Here is a 25,985-nt window from a genome sequence, read left to right as displayed (position 1 = left end):
GCTGGGGATGTGGATGGTGGCGAGAATAGGGCTGTCCAGTGACCTGGGCTGGAAACTAGGGGACTGCCCACGTGAGAGTTCTCTAGTCACCTCTAAAATGAGGGGCGCAAGCGATCGGTTCCCTCTTTCCCCTTTTTACAAATGAGTAAACTGTTGCGCCCCTTCCCCGCACCCCATCCCTCACAGGACAGGGCCTGAGAGAAGGGACCCAGGACTTATGCTTCGAGTCCAAGGTTTTTTCCCCTGCACATTTAATAAGTTTCTAAATTTACAAATGCAGGGTACCTGTGCATGTGTGCGGGGGCCTCAGGGGGTGGCAATTTGGGGCCTCACTAAGGAGGGTTACGGACGCCACTCTTAAGTTATCTGAACGTTATCCAGGTGGATGATTATCACTCAGCAGGACAGGTCCTGACTTCACCAAGAGGCTGGAGAAACTGCTCACAATCACCGGGGCTGGAGGCCTTGAGGACTCATTTAAGAAATGTATCGAGCACCTACTGTTTACTGGGGAGACGCTGGAGAACACAGGCAGCACCCTGTGACCGGGCAATGGTGACTTAGTGTGAGTGGGTTGTAATGAGGGCACTGGGCAATGAAGGAGCTCAGAGGAGGCACCTGACCCAGCCTGGGGGCAAGCAGGAAGGCTTCCTGGAGGAGGGGATGTTGCAGCAAAGATCTGAACAGTGAGTACGATTGAGATGGGGAGAATCAGCCAGTTGGGGGTGACAGGAGGTACAGAAAGAGGGCTCCTGGCATAGGGACCGCAAGTACAAAGCCTGAGAAGAGAGGAAAAGGGTGGCTCATTCCAGAAACTGAAATCCGTCCAGCCGTGGTCGGGAAGAACATCGGTGTCTTCCCACCAGAGCCCCTTGGCCAACAGACAGCCCTGCTGCCAGCCTGTCTCCTCCCTCTGCTCATCCCCGGCCCCCTGGGGCAGCTGCCCGCTCAGAGCTGATCAGGTGTCAGAGCTGCGAGCTGGGAGCTGCTGGTGCGAGCTGGTGGCCCAGCTGGGAGCAGGTAACCAGAGCTGGCAGTGGACACAGTGGCCTGGTGCTGGAGTCACTGGAGCTGCAGGAGGTAGGAGGGGAAGGAGTTAAGGGAGGCCTGGGATGGAGGCTCCCCTTAGGGCCTCAGGCTCCTTGCCCCTGATCCCTGGCATGTGGGAGAAAGGAAAGGCTGGTGTGTGTCCCAGCTATGCTGAGGCACGCTGACACCCACACACACACTCATTCATGCGTGCACCTCCCACTTCCCAGCCTTTGCGCTGTCTAGGGTACGTACACTCTTTTTCTGCTGCTGCAGCTCAATATCCTGCCCAGCCATCAGGCCCTGTTCATATATCATCACCTCTTCCAGGAAGCGGTCCCTAGATGAGGGTACTTCCCCCTCCCCCAAGCCTGCGGATTCCCTCCTGCCCAGGCAACCTGCGGACTTCTCTCTTGGGTGTCAGTTACACCCTGCTCTGGGTGTGATTGAGCCCGTTAGACAGGAGTAAAGAAAAAGGGTGGGTGGAGTGGGTGGTGAGTGAATGGGTACATTGATTGAATGGGGTAAATTGAAGGGGTGAATGAAAGGATGGGCAGTAGATGGGTGGGAGGGTGGATGAACAAGTGGATGGATGGGTGGGTGCGTTTTGGATGGATGTGTGGTAAGTAGATGGGTCAGTGGGTGGTGGATGAAGGATGGTTGGGTGGGTAGATGGTAGGTGGGTGTTGGCTGTATGGGTGGGTGCATAGGTGGATGGGTGGGTGGATAGTTGAGGTAGATAGGTGGTTGGATGAGTGGTTGGGTGGGTGGATGGGCAGGTGGATAGGATGGTGGGTGGGTGGTGGATGAAGGATGGTTGAAGGGTGCATGGAGAGCCATGAGAAGATGAGCTGGGTGGGTGAGTGGGTGGGTAGTGGCCAGTGGGTGATTGGATGGGTGAGTGGATGGTGGGTGGATGGATCAGTGGATGGTGGGTGGATGGGCAGGTGGATGGTGGGTGGATGGTGGATAGAGCACTGTTGAAGGGTACGTGGAGAACCATGAGAACATAAGTTGGGCGGATGGTGGACAGTGGGTGGATGTAGAAGTGCTTGGGTGGGAGGATGGATGCACAGGTGAGTGGATGGGTGGAAAGATGATTTGGAGAATTCATGGGCAGGTGAGCAGGTAAAAGGACAGGTGAAGGATATGTCTTAACAGAAATCCCACTCAGACATAGGAAGGAATTCCTAGCCAGACACCTGGCAAAATGCCCCCTTGAGATCCCTGCCTGACCTCTATACCTGCACATGCACGAAACACAAAACAGGCTAAGCTGGACAGACATGCATGCACACACATACCTTGTGCTCACACGTGCACACACATGCATGCAGCCATCACCCCGGACCTCTGCCCACCTTGGGTGACTTGCCTCCGTGCTCTCACTCACACAGGAGCCAGGCTGGTGTAAGGGGACTTAGCTGCAAGGATTTTCTTTCTGACTTTCCAAGAAACATGCCTCTGTGCTAAGACACCTCGGCTCTGGGCCTGGGCCCCCAGGAGCCCCTAACTATTCAAGAAAACAGAACCAGTCCAGACATTTCCAGCCTCTGGAGCCAGGGGTGGGACAGAGGAAGAGCTGGGGGAACCCAATTTGAGGAGTTAGAGTTCTGCCTACTAGTAAGAGGCAAAGCTGATCAGAACACCATGGGATTTTGGAACTGGGCTGTGAAGGATGAATAGGAGTTCACCAGAGGCGGGGGGAGGGAAAGGCATCCTAGATAGAAGTAACTGCACAGATAAAAGCTTGAAACCAGAAAAAGCCTGATCTACTTGGGCAACAGGGAATACTGGTGGGATACATTTATTGAGCACCTATGTTTGCCAGGCTGTATGCTAGGAACCTCACAGGAAACTGGCCACGAGTTGGGTAAGAGGGGATTATTTCCTGCATTTTATGGAAGAGAGATGTAAAACACAGGGCAAGTGACCTGCTGAAGGACACACAGCATTTAGAAGATAGGATAGGTTCATGTCCTGCTCTAGGGGCTGGGATGGCCAGCGGGGAGGAGGAAGTGGTACTTTTGAGGAGTGGGAGGCGGACGATACTCCTGCCCACCAGGATTGATGTCCCTTACCCCCTGGCCTTCTGTAGGTGGCCTGGGGAGAGGAGAAACACCTGACACTGGCCATGAAGACCCTCCGGGCACGATTTAAGAAGACAGAGGTGAGTCTGAGGCCACTGAGATGCCTGATGTCCCCCAACTTCAGGCTCCTGTCCCCCAGGACCTGGCTGAAGATCCACTGGGCCCTTGGACTGCTGTCCTCTGTCTGTCATCAGATTCTTTTGGCAGTATGACCAAGCCCCTCCCTGTTCAAAACTCTTTCATGGTTGCCCACCATCCACAGGTTCAAGTTTACCCTTTTAGCCTCTGGCCACCTCCCCTCCCTTTCCTCTCTACTGCCCCCTGCTGCCCTGATCTCCACATTACTTCCTGTTAAAGCTTTTCAGCCACCATGCCTTTGTCCAGGCTGTTCCCTCCACCTGCAATTCTCTTCCCTGTACTACTGTGCATCAGATCCTCCCCATCGCTCGCAATTTGTCTCCAGGAACATTTCTTCCGGAAAATCTCTATTCCCAGCTACAGTGACCACTTACTTTTCTGGGGCCTCACTTTCTCGGGGACCCTGATTTCTTGCTTTTGAGTATTTATTCAGCAAATATTTGTATTGGGTGCTGTTCTAGGCACAAAGGACACAGCAGTGAACAGGGCAGACCGAAATCCCTGCCCTTGTGGAGCTGACAGCTGTGTTGGGGCGATGGATGCTAAACAAGATAAATAAGTGAAAAGGCATATTTTGTACCAGGGAGACAAAGAAAGGGAATTTAAAGCATCCTGAGCAGGGGAGATGGTTGCAGTTTTAAAGCAGGTTGTCCAGAAAGGCCTCACCAAGAAGCTGATATTAGAGTAAAGATCAGAAGGGAAAGGAGGAGGAAACCATGTGTGTATTTGCAGGAACTGCATTCCAGGCAGAGGGAACAGCCAGTGCAAAGGCCCTGAGGTGGGGTCTAGCTGGCTTCTCTTGCAGCTATATTTTGGGCTGTGAACTTCCAGAGACTGCACTCCTTCCTCATTCATTACCCACTCCCTCCCGGCCCCGCTAGTCCCTGCCAGTGTGCAGGCTGGTCCAGGGCACAGAGTGACAGAAGCTAAGAGAGCATTCACATGTAGAGTGTGGCAGCCAGCCTTCCTGAGCACTGTTCTCTGTCAGGCTAGACTTCCCAATTACAGCACAAAGAAACCAGGGTCCAGAGAGGTTAACTCACCTCTCCTGGTCACAGAGTAAAGTGGCAACAGGGAGATTCAAACCCACACGTGTCTGACTTTAGAGCCCTTGGTGTTTCTCCCATGACAGGGCCTTCCCATCCGGAAGGCCCAAGGCAATCAGGGAGGCTACCTGGAGGAGGTGGTGCTGGAGCAGAGCCTGGAAGGATGGGGAAGATTTAGTTCGACAAGTGAAGGCACACAGGGAGGAGGATGGGGACCAGTGTGAGCAAAGGTGTGGAGGCTGGGCAGAGCCTGGTTGATACAGGGACATAATGGGATGATGAAGAGGTTCTTTTGGCTGGAGCAGAGAATGTGAGGGGGAGCTGAGGCCCGAGAGGGCCCAGCCTGAGGAGTCCTTGAATGTCAAAAACGGGGCAGAGGAACAGCCTGGTTTTATTTTTTAATTAAAAAAATTTTTTTGGCCTTGCTGCACAGCATGCAGGATCTTAGTTCCCCAGCCAGGGATCGAACCCGTGGCCGCTGCTGTGGAAGAGCAGAGTCTTAACCACAGGACCGCCAGGGAAGTCCCAAGCCTGGTTTTAAAGTCGGATGGCTCTGGGTTTGAATCCTTCCTCTGCCCCTGACTAGCTTGGTGACTTTGTGTATATCTCCACCATCCTCTGGCCTTCCAAAGTTTTCCCAACTGATTTTTATTTTATTTATTATTATTATTTTTAATTTATTTTGGCTGTGCTGCGCGGCTTGTGGGATCTTCGTTCCCTGACCAGGGATCAAACCAGTGCCCCCTGCAGTGGAAGCTCAGAGTCCTAACCACTGGACCACCAGGGAATTCCCCCCTCAAAATGATTTTTAAATGTATTTTTATTATTTGTCAATTTTAACATTCCTTTCATTTTGTTTATTTTAACGTTTAAAATTTAAATTCAATGCCGTTGAACTCATTTTTATTTCATCCCATTTTTGTTTTTATTTATTTGTTTTCAAACACTACAAGGAGATTTCCATGTGCTTTGCCAGATGTCAGCTCCTTTAACCCTCATAACAATCATATGGGGTAGGAGCTTTTATCTCCACTTTATAAATGAGTAAACGATGCCCAAAGAGGTTAAGGAACTTCCCCAACATCACACAGCTAGGAAGTGAATGCCTGCCTTCTCCCTGGGCTGTGTTACTAGGAACACCTGTGTTACTAGGGCTGTGTTATTGGGCCTTGGTTGCGGGGAAACTTGCATTGATTGAAGTGAGAAGGAAGGAGAGGGAGAGGAGGAGGGAGAGAGAATGAAAGAGAGAGAGAGAGAGGGCACCAGAGCAAGGAATAAATTGTTTGTTAAGCCCTACAAAACGTGGCCTGGAGTTAGCTTCATTCACTGCGAAACGATCCTAAAATTTTCATCCCGTTCGAAATCGATTCCTAGTTAGTGTTCACATTTCCTGCTAAAGATTCCGGAGAAGCTGTAGCCAGTGGTAAACCAAACCACGGGATTGTTGAATTTCAAAAGCAGAGTCCTATTGAAATCCAATCCTTCAAAACTTTTGTGCCGCTAAAAAAAACAAAAGCAAAAAAACACCTAGGGGCTTCCCTGGTGGCGCAGTGGTTGAGAATCTGCCTGCTAATTCAGGTGACACGGGTTCAAGCCCTGGTCTGGGAGGATCCCACATGCCACAGAGCAACTAGGCCCGTGAGCCACAACTACTGAGCCTGCGTGTCTGGAGCTTGTGCTCCGCAACAAGAGAGGCTGCGACAGTGAGAGGCCCTCACACTGCGATGAAGAGTGGCCCCTGCTCGCCGCAACTAGAGAAAGCCCTCGCACAGAAAAGAAGACCCAACACAGCCAAAAATAAATAAATTAATTAATTGATTAAAGTACCCTTAATTTAAAGAAAAAAAACCAAAAAAACACCTAATTTGGGACGTGGGTGTGTTTTGATAGGTGCCTGGCACAGTGTCAAGATGAGGACAGGAATAGAAGGGTGTTAAAACCTCAGCCTGGGTGTGAGGGTCTCTGGGTGTGTCAGGGAGGGCGGGGGCAGCGAGCAGAGCCAGCCTGGGCTGGAGCGGGCACGGCAGATGGGAGGCCTGGGGGAGGAAGGAGAGGAGAAGCTGGTCCTCCACTCCCCCCCCAAAACCGCCCCCCACCCCCGTCAGTCCCTCTACCTGCCAGGCTCCAGTTTCTCTGCCAAACGCAGGAGTCAGGTTCAGCTTTTGTTCGGCTGCCCCGAGGGAAGAAAGCAAACACCCGTGACTGCAGTGGTCCGTCTCCACCTCCGTCTCCATCTCTCCGGACCTTCCATTTCCCATTCTCAGCACATAACCTGCCCGGCGCGCCCTCTCCGCTCCTTTCTGCTTCTCTCATGATACAGCCTGCTCTGCCAGGTCCCAGCAGAGTGCCCTACTTGCTCTGAGCCTTCTCGCACCCTCTCTGGGCCTCAGTTTTTCCATCCATAAAATGGGAGGGACTTCCCTGGTGGTCCAGTGGTTAAGACTCTGCGCTTCCAATGCAGGGAGCACGGATTTGGTCCCTTGTTAGGGGAACTAAGATCCCACATGACACGCGATGCCACAAAAAGAAAAGAAAAGAAAAGAAAAAAGATGGGAGTTAACTGGAGCCGGGAGCCTAGTCTTTGGATTCCCATCAACCTCCTGCCCTTATTTCAGGTTTTGGAAAAATCCTACATGGAAGAAGAGTGCGGATTTGTAGAAAATTTTAGAGATTCGTAAACTCCCGGTGCCTCAACACTTTTTGGAAAATCTGTCTGTCTGTCTGTCTCTCCCTCACTTTTATTCCCAGAGTCACTGTTTCTTTTTCTTTTTTTTTTCAGTTTGAACAAAGTAGTTTATTGCTATTAGATCAACACAGGCACTAGGGGATTGATTGAATTTTGTAGCTTGTAGTTTATTATTAGGATGCCCTGAAAAGTACTCTTGAAATGAACAAATGTACATATAGATATATATTAGATATGTGACCTTATTTTAAATGAGTCACTATTTCTTTAATTCATTCAACAAACATTTATTCAGCACCTACTGTGGGCTGGAGATCAGGGCCGGCTTCACAGACACACACACAGACACACACACACACACACATACCCTGCCACTCAGAAGGACCCCATGTTTGGTTTCATACTCATTTCTCCCCATCTTGAAATTCTTCATAATTTTTCAACAAGGGGCCCTGCATTTTCATTTTACACCTGGTCCTTCAAAATCTATACCCGGTACCTGCTGGGGATCCTGCCGCAGTGACTAAGGGGGACAAAAATTCCTGCCTGTGCAGAGGTGAGATTCTGTGGAGAGATCAAGAGGAAACAATATTTTCAGAAAGGTACACAGGATGACGTCAGGTAGTGATAAGAACGATGAAGGAAAAATAACCCCCCACTAAGGGGTCAGAGTGACAAGGGGTGATCAGAGAAGGGCTCTCTGAAGAGGTGTCTTCCAGTGCAAAAGACAGTAAAGGAATCAGCGTTGTGGGCAGTGGAGGAAGGAGGGCATTCCGCGTGGAGGACACAGCAAGGGCAAAGGCCCGGAGGTGGGCAGAGCTGTCTGAGGACCAGAAAGGAGGCCACTGCAGCAGGATGTCACGGACCAGGGGAAAGGTAGGGGGAGATGAGCTCAGAGAGTTGACGAGGAGGATTGTTTAGAGCAAAGCTAGGCACATTTTTCCTGTAAAGGGCCAGAAAGTAAACTTTTTTTTTTTTTTTTTGCCATGCCACACAGCTTGTGGGATCTTAGTTCCCTGAGCAGGGATTGAACCCCGGCCCTCGGCAGTGAAAGCATGGAGTCCTAACCATTGGACCACCGGGGAATTCCCATAGGCCATTTGAAAATGGATGGGCATAGCCCCATCCCAATAACACTTGTTTTATGGACACTGGAATGAGAATTTCATATAATTTTCATGTGTCAGGAAGTATTACTCTTCTTTTGATTTTTTTTTTCCCCTGACCACTTATAAGTGTAAAAACCATTCTTAGCTCTTGAGCTGGACCAAACCAGGTGGGGATGGGGTGGGCTGGGATTCGCCACCCACCCCAGCCCTGGGGACCTCAGTTGGCAGTTGGACCGCTTGCCATAGAACCTCCTGGGCTCTGTGAGCAGTTAGCATTTGATGCCGAGCAAAGTCGCTGGAGGCTTTTGAGCAGAAAAGAGAAATGCTCTGATGCAGGCTTTAGGAAGCTGTGGACCAGGGAGGGGAACAGAAGCAGGGAGGCCTGGGAGGAGGTGACCTCCAGATAGAATTGTGATGGGGCTGGACCATGGGTGAGAAGGGGTCCCTGGATGTAGTTTACAGCTGGCGGGGTTGGCTGCTGGATTGGGTATGGGGTGAGAGAGGAGTGAGATGATGCTAAGACTTGGCCTAAGCCCCTACAGGGACAGCAACGCCCTTGGCCCACTGCGGGGGGCTTCTGAGCTTGTCTAACATCCAGAAGGACAGGCCGAGGGCAGTTGGAAATCCGAGGCCTGAGCTGGGAGATCCATTTCAGTCTCCTCTCTGGACAAGCCTGAGAGGGTCACACCACCCCCCCTCGGTGTAAGAGGAGAGAGGAGCCCTTAACACCCTCCTTCCAACTCCCCAATTGCTTATCAGCAGATTCTCCATTTACCTGCCCCCACCTCTCCCTCCATCTGCCTAAAGGTGTCTAAGAATAATCACGGACAACGGCAGTGATCCTGCCTCCGGGTACACTGGGTGATACCTGGGACGTTTACGGTTTTCACGTGGTGTGTGTGTGTTTCTGGACCAGGGGTGCCGCTCAACACCCCACAGAGTCCAGGATGGCCCCACCCCAGGGAATGACCAGGCCCCAAGTGTCAGCAGTGCCTCTGGGTGGAGGAACCCGGCTCTATAGTGTTCCTTCCATTATCTATCCCATTGTTAAAGAATTGAGGCCCAGAGAGGGAGAATGGCTGGCCCCGGGTCACACAGCAACTATACAATGGCCAAGCTGGGTTCAAAGCCCCAGTGCCTGTCAGCAGTCACTGCTCTTAAATTTGGGTTCCTGAAGGCCTGTCTCCTCACTCATCCCTTCTCTCCCCTGTAATCCCAATCTTCTCCCTTCTCCTGGTCCCTTCTTGAATTTGCATCCACAACACAGTGGACTATCCTGACTTTTGGAACCATTTGTGGCTCTCCTGACACCCCACACTCCTGGTTTCCCCCGCCTTCCCAGGACCCCCTCCTCCAGCTCCTATGCTAGCACCTCTCCTCCTCTGCCCCCACTCTTAAGTATGCACACCCCTGCCCCACCCCACGCCCCAGGTCCTGGACCAGGGCAGAGGCTACCACACTGGTCCAGGAGAGCAATTTATTTCATGATTTCTCCCAAACATGATCTTGTTCCTGCCACTCCCCAACTCCTGCCCATTCTTCAAGTTTCAGCTCAGATGTCCTTTCTTCCAGGAAGCCCTCCCTGACTCCCCAGATGATATCAAGAGTCCTCTCTGAGCTCCCAGCTCACCTGGGCTTCCCTCATAATAGCCCTGATCACCTTGGTTCATAAATCCATGGATGTGTCTGTCTCCCCAGGGACCTCAGTGATAGCAGGGACATCTGTCTTCATCACCACTGAGTCCCAATGCCCAGTGCAGTGCCAGGCACCCTGTAGCACAAATGGACTGAATGAATGAAATACACATGGCTCAGAGGGCTTGGCTTTGTGAGTCACACATTAACAGAGCAAACATTCACCAACTGCCCACTCCACCCTGGCCTCTGCCAGGGAGGCCTCAGTGGGACCCTGCTCTCAAGGGGCTTCCAGTCTGAGAAAAGCAGCAATACACAGACCCTCCCAGCCCCTTGGAGTTAGAGCCAAAGGCTGTGTCCATTCTGTCTTTCAGTGGTTTAACTGAGCACCTACTATGTCCTGCGTCCCTAGGATTCAGTATTAGATATGCACACAGCCCAACCACATCTTTCTTTGAATCCGTGTTTATGGCGCACTGTTCCAGGCCCCATATCTAGCATCTCATTTAGTCTTCCCAGTAACCCTCTGCAGTAGGTACTGTTTAATATGAAACCCATTTCCCGGATGAGGAAAGTGAAGTCCAAAGCAGGTAAGTATCTGGGCCGATCTTATAGATGGTAAATGCGGGTGTGTGGAGGGCAGGGGGCGTGGTGGGGGGTGCCCTGGATTCAAATTCAGGTTTGTCAGACGGCAGAGCCCCGCTGGTGGATGATGAATGAATGAATGAGTGAATGAATGAGTGAGGGAGAGCCCGGATAGCCCAGCGGCAGTGGAACCAGACCGGGAGTCACCTGAGACCACCCCCCCGTATCCCACACTCCCCCTCTTCCCCGCCCCCCCCCCCCCCAGAGAGGCGGAGACGAACGCAGGCGGGTCCATGGAGATCCTGGGAGCCTGGCCCTCTTTGCCTCAGCCTCCCGGTGGCAAGAAGGTCAGGTCGGGCCACCGCGGTGCCCCTCCCCCAGAGCCCAGCCCCCTTCCCTGGCACTCCCCCCGACCCGTAGGGGAGAGGCCGGGAGGGGGGCAGCAGGCGGGGCACGCGGGGGAGGTTTGGCGCGGGGCTTGGAGGGACCGCGCGGGCCGGGCGGCCGAGCCCCGGCATCGCGGGCCCTTCCCTCTGGTCACCTCCCGGAGCCCGGCCGCCCGGCCGCCCGGCGCCCTGGACACCATGAAGCAGCTGTGCCTTTGCGCCGCCGCCTCCTTCGCGGTAGGGCCGGGGGAAGGGGCGCGGGAGCGGGGCGGGCGCGGGCCCTTCCTCCCCTCCCCGTCCCGCCCCTCCCCGCCCCCTGACCTCGCAGAGCCTAGACCCTCCACCCTCAGACCCGCGAAGGATGATCAGGGAGGGGGGAGGGGGCGGGGCAGAGACTGGGGGGGTGGATGGGACATTTGGGGGGACGGTTTTGAGGACAGATGGGGACACAGGAGAATTTGGAGGGCATTTAGAGAGACAGTTTTGGGGAACAGTTTTGGGGGATCATTTGTGGGGACAGTTTGGATGCTGTTTTGGGTGATCTTTTCTGGGAAAAGATATTGACATTTGGAGAACAATTTTGGAGGACATCTGAAAGATTTTAGGGGAGGACATTTTGGGGACAGATGATGGGATCATTGGGGGGATGATTTTGGAGAACATGTCAGGAATTTGGGGAAGACATTTTGGAATGCATTTCAGATATTGGGACATTTGGGAGACAATTGTGACATCTCAGAGGCAGTCAAAGGATAGATGGCAGAGGGTGGTGCTGAGGGACATTGAAGCAACCTTTTTAGGGGTTCCTATGGGAAGATTTCGGAGGGTAGTTCAGAAAGGGATATGGTGAGGTGATATTGGAAAGGTGGCTTTCACTAAGGGATGGGCTGGGAGCCTAGGTTTGGGGGACAACTTTTTGGAAAGATGCTGGGGGCTGATCTGGGGATGGTTTAATGGTACGATGGTGGAAGTGGTGTATGACAGCTGGGGCGATGGACCTGGGGGCAGATGCTGGGGACCCAGGCTTGAGGGTTGCTGTCTCAGGCCCCCACCCAGGACCACTCCCCCCGGCAGCTGCGGCTCAGCCCCACTGACCTTGGCTCCTGCCCACCCTGCGGCCCCTGCCCCATCCCGAAGCCGGCAGCCAGAGGCAGGCGCCAGGCAAGTGCCCAGGCCGGGCGGTGAGAGCCCGGAGCCCCTGCTGGGGGAGTGGGGAGGGGCAGTGGCTGCCAGTCCCATGTTCCCCTGGGTGTGCCCCGCAGAGCCAGGACTGGGGCAAAAGTGACGAGCGGCTGCTGCAGGCCGTGGAGAACAATGATGCCGCACGGGTGGCCTCCCTCATTGTCCGCAAGGGGCTGGTGCCCACGAAGCTGGACCCCGAGGGCAAGTCCGCGTGAGTGCCCACGTCCTGGGGGTGTGATGGCTGAGGGGTGGCCACCCTGCAGCTGACCCCTGACCTCTGGCCTCCAGATTCCACCTGGCGGCCATGAGGGGTGCAGCTAGCTGTCTAGAGGTGATGCTGACACACGGCGCCAACGTTATGAGCACGGATGGGGCAGGTACTACCCGCCGGGCCCTGGGGGAGGGAAGAGGAACTCAGACCAGGTGCCCAGCCTGAGGGTCCAGCCGGGCCCTGCTTCATGGCCTCCATGTCCTGCTGAAAAAGGGGGGTTCTCTTCAGTGCCCCCAGGGAGGCACAGGGGCGAGTCAGGCTGTGGTACCCAAGGATGGAGACCATGGCCGGCAGCAAACAGAGTGAGTCAACTTGTGGATCAGGGAGAGCTGGGACTCAGGTAGTGGTTGAGTCAGAGGAAGTAATGGAAACAGAGGAGCATCTGAGCTTGAGGAGCATCTGGGGGCGTGAGAATAACAAGTACAGTTTTTTGGAGGGGAGTATCTGAGGTGCATGGAGTAGCTGGGCTCTAGAGTTAGCTGAAGCTCTGGGAGTAGCTGAGACAAAAGGAGAATCTAGGTGTGTGACTTAACTAGGGCCCTGAGGGATAACTGCAATAGAAAGCATGGCCAGAGGGAGTAGTTGGGACTCAGGGAATAGCTAGGCATGGGGCATAGCCACATCTGAAGCTTCAGGGCAACAAGTATAGGAGCCAGGATGTATGGGTACTGGGAATTTGTGGAGTATCAAAGAAAGCGGCATAGCTGGCACTTTGGTGTAGTTGAGCTTATAGAGTAGCTGGGACCTGGGGAGTAGTGGGGACCTGGGGAGTAGCTGGGACCTAGGGAGTAAGCTGGTGACCTGGGGAGTAGCTGGGGACTGGGGGAGTAGCTGAGGACCTGGGGAGTAGCTGGGGACCGAGGGAGTAGCTGGGGACCGAGGGAGTAGCTGAGGACCTGGGGAGTAGCTGAGGACCTGGGGAGTAGCTGGCGACCTGGGGAGTAGCTGGGGACAGTAGTGCTTGAGGAGTGGATGGATGTGGAGTGTAGCTGGGATGAGATTGTCTGGGACACCTACTAGCTGAGGTTTGGAGAGCCTCTGGTCCCAGGGAGTAGCACAGTTTTGAGAAGTACCTGGGTTTGGGGACTTGTTAGAGTCATCACAAGTAGTTGACACAGGTTTGGGGGGGCAACTGGAAGTTCCCTGAGTATCTGAAGCTCTAGTACATTCTCTCTCCCTTTCAGGTTACAGTGCCCTCCACCTGGCCGCCAAGTATGGGCACCCTCAGTGCTTGAAGCAACTACTGCAGGTCATGTCCTTTCCTGCCTCAGATACTTCCCAACCCCAGATACTCCCTTGCCCTGACTAGTCCTGAGTTCCAGGAATTCACTGAACCCCCAGTTACCCCCTGAATCCTTTGTATTCCTTGGCCCCTTTTACTCCTGAGTCCCAGCCACTCCTTGGACAACCAGATACTCCCTGAGTGTCCAGCTACTTCCCACACCCAAGTTATACTCCCAATACCAGCTATTTCCTGAGCCCAGCTTCTCCCCAAACCCCCAGCTGCCCCTGGGCTCCCAGCTAATCCCTCTTTCTCACCGATTTTCATAAAAGCCAAGAGAGTCATTTGGGGGCCTGTGAGAAGTGGGTTCCACAGAGCAGGTGGGTGGGAGGGGAGAAGGGGGGAGGCAAGGAGGCTGAAATACAGCAGAGCCCAAGGAGGGGCAGTTCCTAGAGAAATTAGGCAACAGGGATGGCTCCTAAACAGGGATGGCTCCACCTCCAATGACACACCTCCCCCCCCAGGCATCCTGCGTGGTGGATACTGTGGACAGTAGTGGGTGGACGGCCCTGCATCACGCAGGTGGGTGCAGCCTGGCCTCGCCCTGGCCACCATGGCCCAGAGGGTGCTAGGCTTGGGAATTATTCTACCTAGGGCTCTGGGGACCTGCCTAGGACATTCCACCTCCTTCCTCATGGAGCCCCTACCGTGTGCCAGGCACTGGGCTCTGCATTATCCTCAGTGACCCTTTGAGCCATGGACGATGACCATTGCACAGACAAGGGGATTGAGGCTTATCAGCAAGAAAGTGGGGAGGATCCAGGCCGTCTGACCCCGAAGCACAGGCTGCTGTATGCTGGGCCTGGGTGAGGACGATCAGAGGGTGACCAGAGTATAATTTGCTTCAAGGAACTCCTAGGGAATCTCAGGAAGGCCAAAGGTCCAGGCAACCTTCATAGTCATCAAATCCAAATTCCTTTCCTGAGGGAGGGAAGGGACCCACCCACCTGAGCCAGGACCCAGCCCAACGTCTGTCCACTGTGCCCATGACATTCGAGAATGTCTTTCACTTGATGACTCAAGAAACGTCTATCCTCTTGGGAGCGTGGAATACATTTGCTCTGGAGTTTTATTCACTGTTGAAACATTCCCTGCAGTTGGAGTACGCTGCCACCTAGTGGTGGCAAAGGCTTTGATCACGTTATGGAAGCTCCATGGTTTTTTTCTTTCAATAAATATTGAGTACCTGCTGTGTGCCAGGCTCGGTTCTAAGCGATGGGATTACAACAGCAAACAAAACCCTATAAGTCCTTGGGCACACAGTAGGTAATCACATAAAGTTTGATGATTTTTTTTTTAGCTTTTTTTCTTATTTTATCTTTTTGGCCATGCTGCACAGCACGTGGGATCTTAGTTCCCTCACCAGGGATCGAACCCACGCCCCCTGCAGTGGAATTGCGGAGTCTTAACCACTGGACCACCAGGGAAATCCAAGAGTTTAATGGTTTTCCAGCAACACTTCCTTGCACAAAGCCCTTCCTTCCCTCTTTGAGGCTCTGGACATAACACACCTTGTCCTACTTCCTTGATGACCAAGTCCTTCCAAGCTCCTCCCTGCCTCAGGGTCCATGTCCATGCAGTGACCTCTACCCTCCCCCTTTCACCATCAAAACCCAAGCTCAGATCAAACCCCAAGAAGCCTGCCCAACCTCAGCGGAGGTCTGATCTCTGTAGTAAATATTAACACTCTTTGTATGAGGGTTTGGTATATAGTCGGTACACAATAAATGCTGGTTGAATCAAAAGGGGTTAAATACATGAAAATCAGTGAAACGTTCCACCCTAAGAGGGACCCACAGTGGAATGTGGAAGGAGCTTGGGACTGGGAATTAGAAGACCTGGGTCCTCATCCTGGCTCTTTCTCTGACCCCCTGGGTGACCGTGGGCCTGGCTGGGCCTCAGTTTCTTCATCTGTATAATAGGAGTCATATCTTTGTCACTGATCTTCTGGGGGAGGTGGGAGTTTCTCATGAAATAAAGGATAAGAATCACGCTCAGGCAGAAGGCCCCCAGAAAATATCAAAGCCATGCCCTTCCTACCCACCCTTCTCTCTTTTTCCAGCGGCTGGCGGCTGCGTCTCCTGCTCAGAAATGCTCTGCTCCTTCAAGGCACATCTGAATCCCCGAGATCGGGTGAGTCTTTGGGATCCTGTGGGGAAGGATACTGCATTTGAGGTATGCTGCCACCCAGTGGCAGCATCCCAGGCACCCTTTGAAAAGTATGAAGATTTGGAGGGAAGCTTGGGGGCCGTCATAGGCTTCCCCACCTCCCAGAGTCATTCTCTCATGCCTTGTCTCACCCCTCTCCCACCCCCCTCCCCCAGCTGGGTACAACTCCCCTCATCATAGCAGCTCAGATGTGTCACACAGATCTGTGCCGCCTCCTCCTGCAGCAAGGGGCTGCTGCAAATGACCAGGACCTTCAGGGCAGGTGAGCATCTCCCCTCTCAGCCAGTCCATTGTGTGCTGTGTGACTTAGGCAAGTCTCTTAACCTCTCTGGGTGTGGGATCTAGTTGTCCTCCTCCCCTTACCCACCCTGGGTGTTGAGGAGGGTGTGGTGGTTTGAAAATGTCCTCACCCCCTCAGTAGCCTCCTCTTCTGGTAGGACGGCCCTGATGCTGGCCTGTGAGGGAGCCAGCCCCGAAACAGTGGAGGTGCTGCTGCAGGGTGGGGCCCAGCCGGGCATCACTGATGCGCTGGGCCAGGACGCTGCTCACTACGGCGCCCTGGCAGGGGACAAACTCATCCTACACCTCCTGCAGGAGGCCGCCCAGCGCCCCTCAGCACCCAGCGGTATGCAAACCCCACCTCTGAACAATTTTGAGCACCCTCTTCCATCTTCTAGGTAATTTCTTGTCACCCCTTTCTCTCCCTCCCTACTGTGGATAGTTTCAAGGTATCCCTATTTGTATTATAGGAGGTTTCATTGCTCCCATCACACTACTCAGGACAGTTTTGAGGAACCCCAGAGCTTTTAGAATAGCCTAGGGGTCAACTCTGTTTTCCTGGGTCATCCATATGCTTGGATGTTTACCTTTCCTAAGAATTGGCCCTTCCACTTGCCCCATCCTGGAGATGCCACTGTTCTCTCTTTTTGAGAGTTTCAAGGCCCCTCCTATTAGTATTCTGTCAAAATGGTTGATTCCTACCTTAAAAGTCCTGATTCTGGGGGGAATTGGGAGCGCTCTCAAGTCCCCTGGGCTCACTAATGCCCTTCCTAGGGCTAGGAATGGAATCCCTAGAACAGTGCCTGACCCTGCTTCCCTCTCTCCCCTGCCCTCCCAGAGGATGACTCAGGCGAGGCATCATCTCAGGTATGGATCCCTAAGCAGCGAACAAGTCCCTCTCCCTGTGCACACACTACCTTCCCCCTTGCCCCAGGCTCCCTGGGAAGAGAAGGAAGAGATGGACCCTTGACTCAGGGTTAATACTGGGAAGGACCAGGCTGGGGAAGAATGCTGCCTTCGGGGTATGCTGCCACCAAGTGGCGGCAGCACCCACAGCATAACTCTCAAGACTCAGTGAGAACACTGGGGGGATGGGGCCACATCATGGGGCTAGGGTGGGATGGTAGAGGGAACTGAGATGGGTGAGGGCTGGTGCAGTCAGTGAAGGAGTCAGGTCTGGCCGCTTTCTCTCTTCCGGCACTACAGCATCTCAGCTCCATAGGGAAAGAATTGTAAACAATTGGGTCTAGCTGGGGAAAGTGCCAGGGCATGGAGAGGGGCAGAGGGTAAAACATAAGATTTGGAGCTCTCAGGAGATGTGGTCTTGCCCCCTTTTATGCTGGGATAAGTGAGGACCAGCGAGAGGCAGGGACTCACTCGAGATCACACAGGAAGTGAGGGCACAGTTGGGGCTGGTGACAGAGAGTGGGTTGGCTGTGTTGGTTTATTTGGGTGGGAGGCTGGCATGTCCCCCATGTACCCCCTCTACCCCTCCCCCCAGAACTCTGTGTCCAGCCATGAAAAGCAAGGGGCCCCCAAGAAGCGAAAGGCACCTCAGCCCCCTGCCAATATCCCGATGCCGGTGAGAGATGCCCTGGCCTTGGGGGGAGGCATGGAGGGACTCCAGGCAGGATGGGGAGAAAGCTCTGGCTCAGGTACGGGAGGGTACAGCCCTTGGGCATCATGTAAAGGTGGTGGGTTCCCGGGGTCGGGGGACAGGATGACCAAGATGCCTATGAGGAGATCGTGCGGCTGCGACAGGAGAGGGGCCGCCTGCTGCAGAAGATCCGGGGCCTGGAGCAGAACCAGGAACGGAAGAAGCAGGAGGTGAGGGGCCTCAGAGACATGGGCCTTGGGCTAAGCCTGCAGCAGGTACCATTTTGGGGGTACCCTACCTCTTCTCCCTCTCCACACACACGGGCCTCCTCGGTGTTCCTCCAACACTCCAGGCACGGTGCTGCCCCCGGGCCTTTGCACGTGCTGTGGCCTCTGCCAGAAACACCTTTTCTCAGATGTCCTTATGACTCCCTCCCTCATCTCCTTCAGGTCTTTGCTCAAAGACACCTCCCCTACTCAAATTATTTAAAATTGTTACACCCCGACTCACTTCACAGTTCCCTTTATTTTTATTCAAAGCACTTACTGCTATTGGATGTACCGTATATTTTATTCATATTCACCCATTCGACTGTAAGCCCACGAGGGCAGACATGGTTGATGGCACCTGGCTCACAGTAGATGCTTCATAAGTATTTACTGGATGGATGAATATTTGAGTAAGTGAGTGAATGAATAAATAAACGAATTAGTGGCCCTAAAGGGGGTCTGGCACAAAATAGGCCAGAGGACATCTGTGGTTGGGATGGAGGGCCACTGAGCAGGAGGTAGGCCAGGGAGGCCCCCCAGCCCAGATCCAAGCCCAGGCCCCTTTCTTCCGTCAGCTGCCAGAGGTGGAGGCCAGCTCCCTCCACAGCCTGGAGAGACAGGTAGGGTGGAAGGTGGGGGGAAGCTGGATGGCCAGCTGCCCAGTGTTTTCCCCAGAGGCCCACTGAGCCCCCCCCACTGCCTCCCTGCAGGTGCAAGAGCTACAGCAGCTGCTGGCAGAGAGGCAGGAGGAGAAGGAGAGTCTAGGACGGGAGGTGGAAAGTTTGCAGAGCAGGCTGTCCCTGCTGGAGGTGGGCCCAGCGGGGAGCAGGGCAGGGGTGGGGCTTCTAGGGGCGGGGCCACCAGGGGCGGGGCCACCAGGGGGAAGGGCCTGTCTTCTGCTGCAGCTGCATGATAGCCACACTAATACACATAGTCTCACACACATGCAAACACAGAACAGACAAACGTACAAACACAGGTACACATAATAGACAATTTTAAAAACACAGAATCACACATGCTGACATACGTGCAGAGATGAACAGCCACGCTTGTATATATGTGGTCTTACACATACAACAGGCAAACACACAACAAACACATCTGTGGGTGTATAATCACACATGCACAACAAATACTTGGGCACACACAGCAGATATTTCTCATTCAATCACACACCTAGGCAACACACCCACAAATACATGTACACACACAAGTATTTCTCAAAATACATAATTACACAAACATAGATACATGTACACAACCACGTTCACGCACATGCACACATACAGAAACACAGAACGGTCACACACCACAGACTAAAATACAAGTGCAAAATCACACACAGTCACGGGGACTCACATAGGAGAGACCGGGGCCACTGTGCACGCCCACACGTGCACACACATGCTCACCGCCGACCCACAGACCCTGAACCACTGTTGCAGGTACTCGCACACAGGCAGACAGCCGTGGCCCCACACAGAATTGCAGACACACCCTTTCAAGGACTCACTCCCATCCCTCTCTTGGTCCCCTGTGACCAGGTGGCACGTACACCCCTAGTTGTTGGGGTTATGGACACAAACTTGGGGGAGACATGGGGGCTGGAGGGAGGGCAAGACCCCGAGCCGGACCCTGATCACCCCCCCACCAGAATGAGAGGGAGAACACCAGCTATGATGTGGCCACCCTGCAGGACGAGGAGGGTGAGCTGCCCGACTTCCCAGGTGAGCTCCCACCTGCCCTCCCCCACCCGTTGTGTCTGGGGCCCCAGGAGTTGGAGCCTTGACCCATAGGCATTGAGAGAGGTTGCATCTGGGAGGGAGCTTGGCCCGCCCCGTTAGTTATTCCACTCCCCAAAGTCGGCCTGCCCGGGGACCCTGGGGTCTGACTCTGTGTCCCCTGCCAGGGGCTGAGGCGCTGCTCTCCAAGCACCTAAGCCCATCGGCCCAGGATCTCTTGGCCTCGCTGCAGGAGCAGGTGGCCACGCTCACCAGACAGAACCAGGAACTGATGGAGAAGGTCCAGGTGGGGAAACTGAGGCCCGGGAGGGTTGGGTGGGGACGGACCTGAGGGGCTGTTCCCCGGGGGGTTGGGCGGGCACGTGGCTGAGTCTGTGGACAGGGAAAGTGGCATGGCTGCCCTGTGCCCCCCATGGCCACTTCAGCTCTTGCCCGGCTGCCCTGCCCCCGCCAGATCCTGGAGCACTTTGAGAAGGACGAGATGGAGGCTGACAGTCTGGCCGAGGTCATCCCTCTAGCGCTGTACAACTCTCTCCGGGCTGAGTTTGACCAGCTCCGCAGGCAGCATGCCAAGGCCCTGCAGGCGCTGGGGCAGCAGGAAGCACAGGAGGGCCCTGGAGAAGAGGAGGCAGCCCCTAGGGAGGGCAATGGCCCGGGAGCCAAGGCCGCCAGAAACGGACCAGTGGAAGCAGAGCTTAACGGCACTGCAGCTCCGGAAACCAGAGTTAATGGAGCCGAGAGCACAGATGAGGAGGCTGCGGGAGTAGAAACCACGGAAGCCAGAGCTTTGGAAGCAGCATCCATGGTGGCAGAGGCCACGGAAACAAGACCCACGGACGCTGAGGCCACAGAAACAGAGGGTGTGGGCGACGAGCGCTTGGAAACAAAGGCCGCGGGGGCTGAGGTCACAGAAACGAAATCTCTAGAAGAAGGAGGAAACTCAGAAACAGAGGCCACGGGAGCAGAGTCCACAAATATGAAAACAGAGGAACCAGAATGGAAGGCCAGTGGAACAGGTGCTGTGCAGGAAGAGCTCACAGGCACAGGGACCATGAAAACGGAGGCCGTGGGAGTGGAGGCCACGACCCCGAGGGTCACCACAGGCCCCACCTTGCACCCCAGTGCTGCCGAGCTGGAGGCGGCCCACGGCAAGTGTGAGCCCGCGGAGGCCGAGGGTGGTGGAGCTGGCGGGGTCAGCAGCGGTGACACAGGCCAGCTGCGGGCCGCCCTGGAGCAGGCCCGGGAGGACCTCCGAGACCGGGACTGCCGCATCCGGGAGATGGAAGCGGCCTCAGCCCAGCTGGACGAGGCCCAGGCCGGCCGGCTGTTGGCCGAGGAGGAGGCTCGAGGCCTGCGGGCAGAGCTGGCCCAGCGGGAGGAGTTGCGGCTGGAGCTGAGCCGGGAGGTGCAGGCCCTACGGGAGCAGCTGGCTACGGCCGCAGCTGCCGGGGAGCAGCAGCGGGCTGCGGCCGTCAAGCTGGGCCAGGCGCGGGACGTGGCTGAGGCCCGGGCTTCTGAGCTGGCCGCGGCCTGTGAGGAGGCTCGGCGGGGCCTGGCGGAATTGCGTGAGGCCTCCGAGGTGCTCCACCAGTCAGTGGTGCCAGCCTCGGAGCATCACCGGCTGCAGGAGGAGGCCCTGGAGTTGCGGGGACGGGCGGCCAGCCTGGAGCAGGAGGTGGTGGCCACGGGCAAGGAGGCCGCCCGTCTGCGGGCAGAGCTGGAGCGCGAGCGTGTGGGCAGTGTGGCCCGCCTGGAGCACGAGCGCATCGTGGATGCCCTGCAGGCCGACGTGGCCCGGCTGCAGGGGCAGCTGGAGGAGCTGGGGCGACGCCACGAGAAGACCAGCGCCGAGGTCTTCCAGGTGAGCGTGGTGGGATCCTCATTGGGCACAGCCAGTAGCCAGTTGGTGGTCTGTTCTGACCCCACAGCCATGCGATATTTCGACCCCATCGGTTTCAGTCCTGCAGAGACTTGACGCTGCGATATATCCAGGTGGACCTTTGACCCTGCAGCCATTCTGACCTCCTGGGTGTTTCAACTGGTGTTTTCTTTTTAAAAACCTTTCGGTCATTTTGACCCCATCATTTTTTCTAATGGTTAGCCCTTTTTCCATCTTCCTTTTTTGTTTTTGTTTTGGTTTTTGCGGTACGCGGGCCTCTCACTGTTGTGGCCTCTCCCGTTGCGGAGCACAGGCTCCGGATGCACAGGCTCAGTGGCCATGGCTCACGGGCCTAGCCGCTCCGCGGCATGTGGGATCCTCCCGGACCGGGGCACGAACCTGCGTGCCCTGCATCGGCAGGCGGACTCTCAACCACTGCGCCACCAGGGAAGCCCGCCATCTTTCTTTTTATCTATCTATCTATTTATTTATTTATTTTTGGCTGTGTTGGGTCTTTGTTGCTGCCCGCGGGCTTTCTCTAGTTGCGGCGAGAGGGGGCTACTCTTCGTTGTGGTGTGTAGGCTTCTCATTGCGGTGGCTTCTCGTTGCGGACCACGGGCTTTAGGTGTGTGGGCTCAGTAGCTGTGGCTCGTGGGCTCTAGAGCGCAGGCTCAGTAGCTGTGGCGCACAGGCTTAGCTGCTCCGTGGCATGTGGGATCCTCCCAGACCAGGGCTCGAACCTGTGTCCCCTGCATTGGCAGGTGGATTCTTAATCCACGGACATCCACGGGGGATGTCCCTGGCACGTGGGATCTTCGTTGCAGTGCACGGGCTCAGTAGTAGCGGCGCACGGGCTCTCTCGTTGTGACACGCGGGCTCTAGAGCATGCAGGCCTAGTTGCCCCACAGCATGTGGGATCTTAGTTCCCTGACCAGGGATCGAACCCACACCCCTTGCAGTGGAGGAAGGAGGATTCTAAACCACTGGACAACCAGGGAAGTCCTGAAGGTGGATCTTTTGACCCCATCTCTTTTCTTAAATACACACACACACACACGCACACGCACACACACACACACACACATCCCGCAAAAAAACCTAGCAACTGTTTTTAACAAATATGTGAATAAAAAGCCACATTTGTTAGTTGTCATCAGGAAAGCGTTTTTCTCTCCATGCCTCTGTTTACTCACCTGTATAATGGAGGTAATAATAGTTCTTAGTCCTCACATGAGAATTAAATGGTTTAATTTTACTTAGGACAGTGATGGTACAAGTGATTAATAATTGTAGCCAGGATTACTGTTTTTCCAAGAACATTCTGTTCTATTTTTTTTTTTTTTTTTTTTGGCTGCACTGCTTTCAGGGATCTTAGTTCCCCGACCAGGGATCTAACCTGTGCCCCATGCAGTGGAAGCGTGGAGTCTTAACCACTGGACCGCCAGGGAAGCCCTATTTTTTGAATTTTACCTTCCTTCATGATCACTTCTTTTGTGGGTAAATTTTGCAAGGCTGATTTGATTCAGACTTAGTTTTTTTTTTTTTAATTGTTAAGGTGTAGTCAGTCTGTACTAAGTGGAACATCTAATTATTATCCATTTTCCCTGACCTTTTATTTCTTTTAAGGCCAATGATCCCCCCCAGGATCAATTTCTGCAAATCTAACACTGCTCCAATCTTGATATTTTTGTGAAAATGCAGTCATCAATTTTGGGGCATTTGTTTGCTTTTCATCCAGACTCTTCTGTTTTTCCTTCATTTCGTAAGAAATCTACAAACCTTCACACCACCGGCAGAGAAAAGAACATTGGCTATATTGTAATAATAATGATAATAACGTTCATTATGTAATAATAACACTAAAAACAACATCACAAACTTGAAGATGGCACTTACTGTGTGCCAAGCACCATTCTAAGTGTATTCCATGTATTTTCTCATTTTATCCTCACAATCACCCTGTGACGTGGAGGCTCTTATTATCCTCGTTTTACATATGAGCAAATTGAGACACAGAGAGCTTATGTCACTTGTCTAAGGACACACAGCTTGGCAGAGTCAGAATGTTCGTCGTGCCCAAAGAAATCCAGAACTTCCCTGAATCAAATTCCTTGAGGCCAAACGGGCTTGAATATCCTCAGACCAAAATAGAAGGGTCAGAATCTTTGGTGTCCAGGCATCTTTGGGGTCCAGGCGTCCTCAGGGTCACACATGGGTTTGGGCCGCAGGTGCAGCGGGAGGCGCTATTCATGAAGAGTGAACGGCACGCGGCCGAGGCCCAGCTGGCCACCGCAGAGCAGCAGCTGCGGGGGCTACGTACTGAGGCCGAGCGGGCACGCCAGGCCCAGAGCCGTGCCCAGGAGGCCCTGGAGAGCGCCAAGGAGAAGGACAAGAAGGTGGGTCCCCTTTTCTTGTGCTCAGTCAGGGGGCCCCCCACTCGACAGAGGTTGGAGGGAATCTAAGAATGTCCCAACTGAAAGAGCCTTGGGAAATCAGCCCATTTTCCAGATGAGCAAACAGAGGCTCCAAGAGGCAAACTGAGTGTCTTGAAGTCACACAGCACCTCACTAGACAGTGGATGTGACCCCCAGAGCCCCAGGTGCTTTAGCACACAGAGAAACCCAGCCCCAACCTGCTGTGTGACCCTGGGCAAGTCGCTTGACCTCTCTGAGCCCCAGTTTCCACCTCTGTAAAATGAAGATAAAATTGCGGTAGGGATTACGGTTTATTTGTAGCAGTGTTCCTCCCCTTCAGCACTAGTGACATTTGGGGCTAGGTTATTCTTTGTGGGGGACCATCCCGGGCACTGTAGGGCATGGAGCAGCATTCGTGGCCACTACCCACTCGATATCAGGAACACCCCCAGTGGTGACAAACACAGATATTGCCTGGCGTCCCCGGGAGGCAGGATCTCCCCTGGTTGAGAACCTCTGATCTATAGAAATAACAATAAAGCCCAGCATTTATTGAGTGCCTGCTGTTTGCTGACACAGTTTAAACTTAATCACAGCAGCCTACCAAGGTGAGAAGTGTGATTCTCTTTACAGATGAGGAAACTGAGGTTCAGAGGGTTTAAGTCATCTTCCCCAGATCTCCAGCAGGGAAAGAGTAGAGAAGGACCCAAACCCTGGCCTGTCTGACCCAGCCCCACCAGGCCAGGCTGCTTTCGGCCCTCCTGTTCTGTCTGTCTCCGCTTTCACTTCCCGGGACTCCAAGATCCACAAGGTTTTTCTGTAAAGGGCCAGACGGTCAATGTTTTTGGCCTTACTTGGCCAGGGCACTCAGCTCTGCCGCTGATGCAGGAGCTGTAGACCCTGTGACAATGAATGGGCTTGGCCGTGCGCCAATAACATTTTACGTTTGGCCGTGGAAATGTGAATTTGGTTTCATTTGCACATGTCGTGAAATGTCATTCTTCTTCGGACTTCTTCCCCCTCAACCATTTAACATGTGGAAACCATTCTTAGCCGATGGGCCGGACTCAGCCTGCAGGGCAGAGTTTGCTAACCTCTAGGACGCAACTTTCCCTCCAAGGCCTGTCCTTTGCCTGGAAAGGTCGCAGGCCCCCAGCCCCGGGCTCAGGATGCTAGCTGACCCTCCCCTGATCCCACCTCAGATCACAGAGCTCTCCAAGGAAGTCTTCAGTCTTAAGGAGGCACTGAAGGACCAGCCGGGAGCCCCAGGCTCCTCGGACGTGGAGGCCCTTCGTGGCCAGGTGAAGGCTCTACGGGAGCAGCTGAAGGTGAGAGCCTCGCCCACCTGCTGGGCACAGGGGTCCCCGGAGGGTGACGGGCAGGCAGGAGGTTGGGCACATGGGCCAGGCATGGAAGGAAAACAGTTCAGTATTTTAGCAAGCAGCACAGCCACGCCGGCGCCTGCCATCAAACTAGGGGCTCGGGGTGCAAAGGGGGCTTTCTGGCATATCTTGGAGGGGGTTCTGCTTTTCTGAGCGCCCTCCCCACACCCACAGGAAGCTGCCAGGGACCACAGTGCAGTGGTGGCCTTGTATAGGAGCCACCTCCTCTACGCCATTCAGGTGAGTCACCCTGGCTTTGGGTGCGCCACTGCTGCTCCCTGGGCCTCAATGTCCCCACCTGTACAACAGGACGCTGGTCGAGGGAAGAGGTTCATGGCCTCCGGGGCGGGGGGTCGGGGAGGGGAATGGAGAAGCTGGGTGGGGGGCGGTGGGGAACGCCCAGGCTCTCTCCGCTTCTCTCCACCTCCCACCCCAGGGTCAGATGGATGAAGACGTACAGCGGATTCTGAGTCAGATCCTGCAGATGCAAAGACTCCAGGCCCAGGGCCGCTGAGGTCAGAGCACTGCCCTCCGCCTTCCAGGCCCCGAGTCGGGGCTCCCAGACTCACGCGCTGACCATCCGCACTTGGAGACCAGCCTGGGCTCCTTCCCAACGGTCCCTCACTGCCTCCACGGCCCCACTGGTCCCTGCATGCGCTGGCCAGTCTAGACCCGGGCCCTGACCGTGTACCCTTCCCTGCGCCGGAGAATTTGTGAGTCCCCTCCCTCACGTCTGGTCTTATCATCAGACGCCACCCCAGGAATAAAAGCTCACGGAGCAGAGGATGAAAGCATCGTGTGGCCTGATTGCT

At 54.5% G+C, this 25,985-nt stretch overlaps 1 protein-coding gene across 8 annotated transcripts; it reads left to right on the top strand.

Annotated features, from left to right (window-relative positions):
* Positions 1-92: 92 nt before the first annotated feature.
* On the top strand, positions 93-25,964 carry ANKRD24 (ankyrin repeat domain 24). 8 transcript variants are annotated; one of them, XM_060145558.1, is made up of 22 exons: positions 93-686; positions 3,128-3,199; positions 11,779-11,865; positions 11,967-12,097; positions 12,175-12,263; positions 13,342-13,406; positions 13,904-13,961; positions 15,502-15,572; positions 15,764-15,870; positions 16,046-16,233; positions 16,726-16,754; positions 17,389-17,469; positions 17,607-17,714; positions 18,329-18,373; positions 18,464-18,562; positions 19,411-19,483; positions 19,666-19,784; positions 19,953-21,359; positions 23,606-23,773; positions 24,994-25,119; positions 25,348-25,413; positions 25,610-25,964. In XM_060145558.1, exons 2-22 carry the CDS (start codon positions 3,164-3,166, stop codon positions 25,685-25,687), a joined length of 3,231 nt encoding a protein of 1,076 aa, XP_060001541.1. In that variant the 5' UTR covers positions 93-686; positions 3,128-3,163; the 3' UTR covers positions 25,688-25,964. The 8 variants fall into 8 exon arrangements, with proteins under 8 accessions (XP_060001541.1, XP_060001542.1, XP_060001538.1 ...); XM_060145554.1 differs by lacking the exons at positions 93-686; positions 3,128-3,199; positions 11,779-11,865 and adding an exon at positions 10,608-10,941; XM_060145555.1 differs by lacking the exons at positions 93-686; positions 3,128-3,199; positions 11,779-11,865; positions 25,348-25,413 and adding an exon at positions 10,606-10,941.
* Positions 25,965-25,985: the final 21 nt, after the last annotated feature.

This window comes from Lagenorhynchus albirostris, chromosome 3, assembly GCF_949774975.1.
Source record: "Lagenorhynchus albirostris chromosome 3, mLagAlb1.1, whole genome shotgun sequence".
Lineage (NCBI taxonomy): Eukaryota > Metazoa > Chordata > Mammalia > Artiodactyla > Delphinidae > Lagenorhynchus > Lagenorhynchus albirostris.
The sequence above is the reverse complement of the archived record's forward strand: the minus strand, read 5'-3'. Positions and strand labels throughout refer to the sequence as shown.

What these genes read in the sequence shown, in the direction of transcription:
- ANKRD24 (XM_060145554.1), top strand. Translation starts at nt 10,612, where the DNA reads ATGGAGATCCTGGGAGCCTGGCCCTCTTTGCCTCAGCCTCCCGGTGGC. An exon ending in GACGGCCCTGCATCACGCAG is followed by an intron (nt 13,962 to 15,501) that starts GTGGGTGCAGCC and finishes CTCTTTTTCCAG; the next exon opens with CGGCTGGCGGCTGCGTCTCC. An exon ending in GACCAGGACCTTCAGGGCAG is followed by an intron (nt 15,871 to 16,045) that starts GTGAGCATCTCC and finishes CTCTTCTGGTAG; the next exon opens with GACGGCCCTGATGCTGGCCT.